The 10,877-nt window shown below is 37.4% G+C and overlaps 1 protein-coding gene across 1 annotated transcript; it reads left to right on the plus strand.

Moving 5' to 3' along the window:
• The first annotated feature begins 5,883 nt into the window (after nucleotides 1-5,883).
• LOC138168422 (olfactory receptor 4K13) lies at nucleotides 5,884-6,822 on the plus strand. Its single transcript, XM_069097448.1, has one exon. The coding sequence runs from the start codon at nucleotides 5,884-5,886 to the stop codon at nucleotides 6,820-6,822; it is 939 nt and encodes a 312-aa protein (XP_068953549.1).
• The last annotated feature ends 4,055 nt before the right edge of the window (nucleotides 6,823-10,877 follow it).

A 10,877-nucleotide genomic window follows, 5' to 3' on the forward strand; every position in this document is an offset into this window, starting at 1 on the left:
TATCTATCTATCTATCTATCTATCTATCTATCTATCTATCTATCTATCTATCTATCTATCTATCTACCTACCTACCTACCTATGTCTTCATTCAAAGAAGAACATCATTAAATTGTTGAAAGAGTCAATCTCCATATTATCATTACTCCTAAATATTCTAATTCCTGGAACCCTTCATTATAAGTGGTAGGTGAATGAAATAACATTAAAATATATATTAACCAATATAAAAGCATGCTTACTTATTTACCTTTAATGAATGGAACAGTATGGGTAAGATCAATATAAAAAAACTATATGCAACCTTGTAGAATGGATAGGATCAGAAAGGACTGGTGGAAGAGATATTGATTTAATTGTCAAGATTGAATCAGAATTAAAACCTGTTTTTTAAATCAGTTACAAGGGATAAATAAGGGGTCCTAGACTTCAGACATGGAAATAACTGGAGAGAGCATCATAAAGTGTAAGGTGACAGGGGTAACAGAGCCAGTTAGTGACAAAGACAGACATCATAGCTAGTTGGTATATGTGCTTGGAGTTAGAGTGAGGAAAATCTGAATTGTAGTCAGTCAGTAAACATTTGTTAAGCATCTACTATGTACCAGGCACTGTGATAAAAACTAGGGAACCAAGAGAAAAGTAAAAGACAATCTCTGATGTCAAGAGACTCAAAATTTCATGGGGAAGATGTTTCTTTGCTGTGTGACTCTAGGTAAGTCACAATTCCTTTCAGTTTCAGTTTCTTCATCTATAAAATGACAATAATAATAGTACCTACCTCACATGTTTATTGTAAGGATGAAATGAAATAATAAGTGTAAAGCAATTTGCAGATCTTAAAGTGCTCTTATGATATCTACCTAAACAGTTTGATACAGCATCTAGACCACATAGGATTCAGGTTGATTGACTTGTAATGCAGTTCTCTTTGCTCTTTCCTGTTCTGTCTCTTTCATCAATCAGATCTTTTGCTATCCTCCTAGTGATCAGGACATATTGTCCATTTGAGAGGTTGAGAGACAATCAAAATTCCAATATCCTGACAGTAATTCCAAAACTATGTATTTTAACTCCTTCCTACTCTATTACCACCTCCTGGTTCCCATAGAATCTGATGAAGGTCAACCACAAACTAGGCAAACAGCTTTAGGAACTGGATGGAGTGGTTGCTCATTTCATATTGTGCCTGATACATTTACATAAAGGGGACCATGGTGACTTTCCCAGTCATTCCATCTCCAGGGGCAATGCTGCTATCTGAATTTGCCATCCTTCTAGGAGCAGTAGGATCAGACACTGGCCTTCAAAATCTAGTCACAAACTTGATAAAAGCTTCATCTATTTCTGGGGAGTATTGAGGAGAGAAAATATCTCTGAACAGATCATCTGTAATGGAAGGAAGCCCGTTGTTGTAGAGTTCTCAGATTTTTAAACCGTATGTGAGGCATGGCAGGGGGTGATGGAGGGATTCTTTTTCACAAATGAGATGCTATGATTTTGTCAGGAAAAAAGGGCTTTTGATAATATGTATTAACAAATTTTAAAAACTGAATCATCTGAAGATGGTATAAAACAGTGTTGAGGGAAATATTTTGAAAGGGTTTAAAAAAAAGAATTTAAATGACCTATTAATAATAACATCTTGTACCTAGGAATCTGATATTACTGTTTTTTTTTCAAATGAGGCCTTCCTACCTTGAGGTTTGGAAATAGAGGTGGTATCAGGACTAAGGAATCTATACAGAGCTACCAGGGTAGCAAGAAAGCCTGATTTCTCATTTACAGTGATTTGGAGTTCACTTCTTAGAGGGGATGGGAGAAAGGGCTGATAGTGTTTTGTAATCCAGTATGGTGAGCCTGATATAATCTGGTAGCACCATTTGACTTGGAGCTGAAACCATAGAAGACAATCCTCAGAAAGCTATGGAGCTCCTGAGACTAGATAAGGAAAAAACTATCCAGAGTCCTTAGTCTCCCATAATATGGCAATACTAGGATCTCTGTGATTTTCACAGATCAAGGAAGAACACTGGATAAAATATAATATCATTAGCACAGATTACAGAGATTCAGTAGGGTAGCAGTGGTTACACAGTCAGGTGGTTTTGAGGGGTGATCAATTCGGCTTCAGGAGAGATAGTCTCTGGGCAGCAATGGATAAGGCAGTCTTGATTAGAGTTCAAGTTCTTGTTCCTTCTCTGAACTTGTATTCAAGAGGAAAATAACCCACCCTCCAAATACCCAATTGTTGCAGCTGAAATCTTAAGCAAAGATAACTCAGGAAAATTGAATGACCAACATACTTTTCTGTGAGAATGGACATTCTGAGGACTTCATCTCAGAAATATTAGGTCTTGGAAGATGAAATAAATCTAAGCCTCTGCTCTAGCTTGGAAGACCTAGAGAAGAGAGGATAAAGGAGTGACTGTTTGACCCTTCAAGAATATTCCCTAAAAGTACTAAAAAACTAAATTAGCACAAACCAACCCTTGGAGAGAAAAGCAGAGGAGAGGTTACAACAAATTCTAAACAATGAGAAATATTTCAGTTAGTGCTGAACAGCTGATATTAAGAAAGGAGGTTGACTCACAAAAGCTGTTTGTAGAAACTCTGGCAACAGTAGCTCATGGCAATGGAGAGAGGGAGGTTGTGTGCACCCATGAAGGTATGAACTATTTCTTCCTACATATGTTGAGAAAGGATGAGTTTGGTTCCTTTGCTCCTAGGAATGGGGAAGAGGAAGAGGAGTCATGGGAACAGTCAGCCAGAGGTTGCTGCCAATAAAATAAATTCCAAATGCCATCCTGTCTACCATTCTGAGACCACCTCTTGGTATATTGGTGTGTGTGTGTGTGTTTTCCTGTAGCCCTAGGTAGTTTTATGCATTATGCCTTGTGCTATCTAGATTGTTTAACATGAAATGCAGGAAAGGGTTCAATGATCATTACATTATTTCATATGGTTTTCTCACAGTAGAATTAAACTCCTTCAGGAAAAGGTACTATCTCATTTCTGCAGTTGTATACCCACCCCTTAACATAATAATAGCTAATATTAATAGAACACTTACTGTGTGCCGGACATCATGCTATCATCTCATAAGATACTCAAAATAACACTGAGAGGTAAGTGCTATTATCCCCATTTTACAGATGAGGAAACTAAGACAAAATGAAGTTGTGACTTGGCTAGGGTCACCCAGATGGTAAGTGTATGAAGCCAGACTTGAGCTCAGATTAATAGAAGTCTGGGACTCTATCCACTGCACCAGTGCCTGGTAGATCACAGGCCTTATTAAATGCTTGTAGATTGACTAAATAATGCAAGCAGTAGAATACAAAACAGAATAGTGTATTACATAAAGGAGGTGCAAAGTGATATGAGAGGTCAGAAAAGATTGAGATCCCTTTCAATTGGGGAAATCAGGGAAAGTGTCAAGGCAATTGAGATTGGAGTCAGGTTTTAAAGAATGTACTATAAGAAATTATTGGTTCAATGATCTTAGAAAAACATGGATAGACTTTCATGAAATAATGAAGAACACATTGAGCAGAATCAAGAGAACGTTGTATGCAGTAACAGCAATATTGTTTTAAGAACAACTTTGAGTGAATAAATCATTTTGTCTATTATGAATACCCAGATTAACTACAAAGGACCTATGCAGGAAGCTGCTATCAAAAGAAGTGATAAATAGGGGAGACTAGGTAGCTCAGTGAATAGAGCACCAGACCTGGAGTCAGGAGGACCTGAGTTCAAATCCAGCCTCAGATACTTAACACTGACTAGCTGTGTGACCTTGGGCAAGTCACTTAACCCCAATTGCCCTGCCCTTCCCCCTCCAAAATGCAAAAGAAGAACTGATAAATAGAAGTGTGGATAAAACACCTATATCTATGTATATATACATATTCATAAACATATTTATGTCTAATGGTAACCATCTCTAAAGTTGGGGGTAGAGAAAAAAGGAAAAAGTTACATGATAACTTTATTATATTTAAAAGGAATAGTAAGTTGTACATAATAGATTAATACAAGCATTTCCACATCAGAGTATAATTAGAAAAAAACTGTATAGGAATCTGCAAATCTATTATGTACAACTTGCTATTAAATAAAATAATATATGTAAATAATGAAATAAATAAAACTTACAAAAAGAATGGGTAAGTTTTTGACAGGCAGAGACATCATGTTTCTGTGCAGGTAACATTTGTTACTCAAAGATATCCAAACACTGGCTTTGTTTCCTAGTTTAGTCATGTACCTACCACCTATGGGATCTTGGGCAAACCACAATCTCCCTGGGGCTTAGTTTCCATAAAAAATGAGGAGGATGTATTAGATGACCCCAAAGGTCCCTTCAAGTTCTAATTCTACAATTTATGCTTTGTGATCCTATGACAGGTGGGCATGGCAGGATTAGGAGGTAAAGAAGGATATGTGAAGTATGAAATCACTTTCCTTTCAAAGGTAATGAAAAGTTTAAACTTCAGTTTGCCAAGGAATAGGAAGGCCTGTAATATTTCTGAGCTTCTACTGTGCAGTAAGAAGATGATTTTATCAGTAATGTATAGGGAGACTGAATTATATTATAGAGCCCTAACATTCAAGCCAAGTCCCTAATTCTCAAGGCTCTCAGTAAAATTCTCTGTTGACCCTGGATTGCATAAAAACAAAGAATTACAGATCACTCTAACACTCAACTGCCTACTTGTCTTGACCTTCGTCAATCTTCCCTATTGTAGTTCTTTAAGTGGATAGCATAGTGCATGGGACACTGTTTCCTAGTTCCCTAGTTTTGTTTATTCTGGCAATTTAAAAGGTAAGCATATCCCATGAGTTGCTTTTGACTGGTTCCTATGCTTTCCTAGTTCTCTCCTCTCTATTCCTTTAAAAATGGTACTGAACAACATCTCTCTTCATTTTCTCAGGGTCCTTCATTCTGCTCTTTCTCTTGGAGCTTGTATCAGATCAGAAAGGATCTAGAAAATGCTCCACATAGAAGTGGGAATGGAGATGAAAAGAAAAATCATAGTTCTCAAGTCTGAAAACCCCAAGGAGCGTGAGTTGCATAGCAACTGAGAACAAATCATTTTCTCTCCCAGGTTCTGCTCCTTTTTGTGGTATACTAGAAACTTCTGCTTTTCATCTGTCACGTCCTAGGGACAATAAAGGTTACAGTAGACAAAGCTCTGATTAAAATAGATGCCATATATTTTCTAGGAGTAAAAAAATCAGTAAATTTGAATAAATGATGAAAATTAATAAATGATAAATAAAATTTAAATAAATAATAAAAGTACAGAAAAAAAAAGAGCAACAGAGACCTAGTTTTCCTACAGGAAGATATTTCTGATTCAGACAATGACTGGGAGATCCATTGATTATTATGGTTATATTTTGTCATTTAGTGAGCTTATAAAATGAATATTTATGATTCTTTATGAGTTCATATCAATGAAAGGAAGTGAATTTCTAGGAAACACAGTCTAAAACTGCGGCAGCTGGTGGCAAAATAGATAAAGTGCTAGACCAGGAGTCAGTAAGATCTGGGCTTAAATTTAGCCTCGGGCACTTACTGTGTAACTGGGCAAGTAATTTAACTGCTGTCTCCCTCAGTTTCCTCAACTGTAGGGCATAATAATAGCATCTACCTCCCAGGCTTGTTGTGATAATCAGAGGAGTTAATATTTGGAAAATACCTGACACATTTAATAAGTACTTATTTCCTTCCTTCTAAAACCAAAGAAGATAAGGGCAGTTAATTTTACTGTGTATTACATAATAGCATTGGATATCAATATTCCATTTCAATAATTACAACTCATTTCTCTTTCTCTCTTCTTACAAACACTGGGAACATAGTCCAAGAAAATGGAACTGAAAAACTATTCCGTTGTGTCTGAGTTCATCTTGCTAGGACTGACCAAATCTCAGAACCTCCAAATTTTCTTCTTCCTGGGATTTTCTATGGTATATATTGGAATTGTGTTAGGAAACCTGCTCATCTTGATCACTGTGACCTTTGACTCCCGTCTTCACACCCCGATGTATTTTCTGCTGGCAAACCTCTCCTTAATTGACATGATCTTGGGCTCCTTTGCTACCCCAAAGATGATTGTGGACTTTCTCCGAGAGCACAAGACTATCTCCTGGTGGGGATGTTTCTCCCAGATGTTCTTCATGCACATTCTTGGTGGGAGTGAAATGATGCTGCTTGTGGCCATGGCAATTGATAGATATGTTGCTATATGTAAACCCCTCCACTACATGACTATTATGAACCATCGGGTGCTTCTGGGACTGGTATTGGCCTCTTATACAGTTGGTTTTGTGCACTCATCAAGCCAGATGGCTTTTATGTTGAATTTGCCCTTCTGTGGACCCAATACAGTGGACAGCTTCTTCTGTGACCTTCCCTTGGTGATCAAGCTTGCCTGTAGAGACACTTACGTGCTACAGCTCCTGGTAATTGCTGATAGTGGGCTCCTGTCTCTCATCTGCTTCATCCTTTTACTCTTCTCTTACACAATCATAATCTATTCTGTTCGGCACCGAGCCTCTGGTGGGTCTTCCAAGGCTCTGTCCACACTGTCAGCTCACATTACAGTGGTAACTTTATTCTTTGCACCATGTGTCTTCATCTATGTGTGGCCTTTCAGCAGATATTCTGTTGATAAGATACTTTCTGTGTTTTATACAATTTTCACGCCCCTATTGAATCCCATTATCTATACACTGAGGAACCAAGAGGTAAAGGCAGCTATTAAGAAAATACGGAATCAACACATAAATTCCAAGCACAACTTGTAATTGAGAGTTTTGAAGAACTTTCTTCTCTGGACATTTTAATGGAATATAAATTGGCAAAAGAACTCTTCTGACAGAAGTTCTTTCTTATTGGAAGGGCATTGAAAGCCTCTTGTAATGAGTATCAGGGGAACTATTTTTCTTTTTATAATATCTAAAAATATTTCTTTTCTCTCAAAGTATATTATTATGTATACTACCCAATGATGAAGCTCTATTGGTTATTGGTTATGTTCTCCCCTATGTGGAGAGGTATGTGTGTGTGTGTGTGTGTGTGTGTGTGTGTGTGTGTGTGTGCTAGACATGGGAACTTGAATTAATTTCCTCCTTAAAGTCTTCATCCATGAAAACCACTCGAGGGCATCAGTTAACACATTTCAGAGCATTATTTTTTCTGGGCTTCTCAGGACATTTTTCCTATCCTGGGGAACTATCCTTTCAGTAGGAATGTCCTACAGGAACGTGTCCAGAAATTGTTCTAAATGTTTATTATCCTCCCTGATAAAAATTTAGCTCCAGCAAATGATGTCTTTTTGGTAAGATGTGAATTCCATAACATTTCCTGAGCTGTCCCACTGGTATCACATTACAGATTATTGACTGACTCAACACTAAATTATAGACTTGGGCTATCCCCTTGAACAGAGCCTTTAAAAGGGACAGTAGAGACAGATAAAGGAGAATCAGAGTTGGGAAGCTAAATATAAGCTGGCTAAACAAATGAGATAAATTCTTTAAAGAGAAGCTTATGTCTCCACATGACTCCTCTAGGAATCTATGAGCACCACAGAAGGTATGTGCTTGATGAAAGTGACCAAGAAGAAGAATTTCTAGACCATGCTAAATTCCCGGACTAAGTTTTCTAAAACCATCAAAGGATGCCAATGCCAACTTGGATGGATCCAAGAAGCAGCACAGTGTCATGATGTAGGAATGGAGTAAAATCAAACCTTGTCCTCTGCCAGTACATTGTAAGTCTGGAAGAATCTGGGTTAGATCTCTAGAGTAAGGGTCCTTAAACTTATTTTTGTGTCATGGATCTATTTCACAGTCTGGTGAAGGCTATGTACTCCCCCTTTCAGAATAATGTTTTTCCCTAATCATTATTGTTATTGCTTACATTTATATAGTGCTTTTATGGTCCAGACACTGTGCTAAGCACTTTACAAATGTTATTTCATTTCATGCTCACAATAAAGCTGAGAGGTAAGTACTGTTATATCCCTTTTACAGGGAGGTTAACTGTTACTTGCCTAGAGTCATACAACTAGTAAGTGTCTGAAGCTGAATTTGAACTCAGGTCTTACTGACTACATCCCCTTTGCTCTTTAAAATGTACCATATAGCTGCCTTGTAATTGAAGGAAATGCCAATTTCAGTTAGAAATTAGTGAAAATAAAGATTTATTTTTTCCCATTCAAGTTCTATCTAATCATGACCCTCTTCCCTACCCCAGGTTAAAAATCCCTGTTCTAGTGGGTTTCAGTGTTTTACCATGTTAAAGATTGGAGGAAGGGGCAAGTGTACTGTAAGTCTGGACTAATGTATAGGTTCCTGGGACATGGGATTCCCCAGGGAGTTGAAATTGTCTATGGAGGATTGTTTGGCTTTCTATCTTAAATGTTTTCTCCTTGACTATAGTCCTCAAATCTAGGGTGTAACAAGTCAGAAAGACTATATAGGACCCTGGGGGCATATACAGCTCAGGAAAGAGAGAGGAAGAGATGTATTGCCTCTTCATAGACTTTCCTTGTTTCCTTCTATTGCTAGTACCTTCTGAAATTATCTTTTGTATAGACTATGTCTATAATGTATTATGCATATGCATACTGTTCTATGTTTATGTCTATGCTGTATCTACATCTGTGTCTGTCTGCCCGTGTCTGTGTCCATGTCTATCTATGTCTAAATCTACTTCTATATCCATATTTATATCTATATATCACCTAAAACCATTTCCACACCTATATATCTACATATATCTGATCCACATATTTATTTCTTTTCAAAACTGTCATTTCTATCTTCATTTCTGTATTTGCATCTCTCTCTCTAATTATGTCATTTCTATCTTTATTTCTATGTATCTATCTCATTTGTGGATTAGCATATAGTCTGCCCCATTAGAATATCAGTTGCCCAAGAGAAGAGACTGTATTTTTGTCTTTCATAGTATCTCCAGTTTTTGCATGGTGGCCTGAACATAGTAGATATGCAATGAATGCTTGTTGCCTTACTGGCTGACATTGAGCTGATCTCCTGACAGCTGTAGAAGGCATTTCCTCTCTATCTCCACTTTTCACAGCTGATAAAATATTCTTCCTAAAGCATGGGGCTAATCATGTCACTTTGCTACTTAAATATCTTCATGGTCTCTGTATTATCTCTGGGACAAAATGCAAATTCCTCAGCCCAGCAAAAAACCCTCTGCAAATTGTCTCTAGCCTACTTTTTCAGATGCATTTCATATTCCACCTCATTTTACCCTGTTGTGGTTTTGGTTTGTTTTCATCTTTCATTTTCAGGGAGCTGGGATGTAATTGTAATGGTAATTTGAAGACCTTCCCTTCCCCTTAACAAGCCTGAGGGAATTTGAAGACCTTCCCTGCCCCCTAATAGAGGGAATGCAATCACATGGAGCCTGTGATGGGAGGAGTTTGTTGAAGGGTGGAGTAGAGCCCACAGGAAGCTGGGAATCAGAGCAGCCAGATGGTGGGAGAGAGGGCACCCACCCAGAGTGACAGCTAGGCTTGTCAGTGTTGGTTTGTGGGAAGGCTAAAGAATGGTGTAGCTTTCTGCTGTATTGTGGCATGTTAACTTCTATGTTGCTATGATGGATTCAGTTTCCAAGTGCTGGGATTTGGTTTTCTGGTGTATGAATAAATGTTTTGCTTCTGTCTTCTATATGGAGAATATTTTGCAATTGAGAACTATGCTGGAATATTTACAGCCATTGTCAGTGCTGTGAATATTGTGTTGGTGCTACACAATGTGGATGGCTGGACCTACAATTTCACTCTTCAAGTCTCACTCCAAACACCACCTTTTACATTATGCCTTTCCTGTGATCCCAAGTAATAGTGGCTGGCAAACACCTTGTATTTATTTTGTGTGTGTATATTTGCTCTATATTTATTTCTATATGTACATGCTACATCCTATAATAGAATATAAATCCCTTAAAAGTAAGGATTGTAAAATTTTGTCTTTATATTCCCAGTGCCTAGCATGTAATAGGCACTAAATAAATGTTTGTTGATTCATTGATTGATTGATTGTAAATTTGTGCAAGTAACTTAATCTCTCTAGCCTTAAGCTCCCTCATTTGTAAAAAAGATGAGGTTGCAAAAAAGATGGTTCCTGAGGTCCCTTCTAGGTATATCTCTAGGATACTATAATTCTTTTTTTTTAAATGTATTTATTTATTTATTTTTAGTTTTGAATATTCACTTCTATAAAATTTTGATGTCTAAATTTTCTCCCCCTCCCTGTGCAATTTGATATAGGCTATACATGTGCAATCACAGTAAACATATTTACACATTAGTTATGTTGTAAAGAAGAATTAGAGCCATAGGAAAGAATAAACAAAAAAAGAGAAAATAGTATGGTTCAATCTTCATTCAGACTTTACAATTCTTTCTCTGAATGAGGATAGCATTTTCCATCATGAGTCTTTGGGAATTATCTCAGATCTTTGTATTGCTGTATAGAGTCAAGTCTATCAAAGTTGATTATCAAACAATGTTGTTGTACAATGTTCTCCTGGTCCTGTTCACTTCACTCAGTATCAGTACATATAAGTCTTTCCAGGTTTTCCTGAAATTCACCTACTGAGGTATCCCCTCAATTTTGGTCATCACAAAAAGAGCTGCTCTAAACATTATTATGCATGTGGGTCCTTTCCCCATTTCTTTTTTTTTTTTTTTAAAGCAATCGGGGTTAAGTAACTTGCTCAAGGTTACACGGCCAGTTATTTCTGGGTGTGGTACTAAGTATCTGAGCCCGGATTTGATCCAGGTCATCCGGACACTGGAGCCGGTGCTCTCACTCGCTGA

Source organism: Petaurus breviceps, unplaced genomic scaffold, assembly GCF_028583685.1.
Source record: "Petaurus breviceps papuanus isolate PSGF00001 unplaced genomic scaffold, PetGlider_PUasm1.0 37, whole genome shotgun sequence".
NCBI lineage: Eukaryota > Metazoa > Chordata > Mammalia > Diprotodontia > Petauridae > Petaurus > Petaurus breviceps.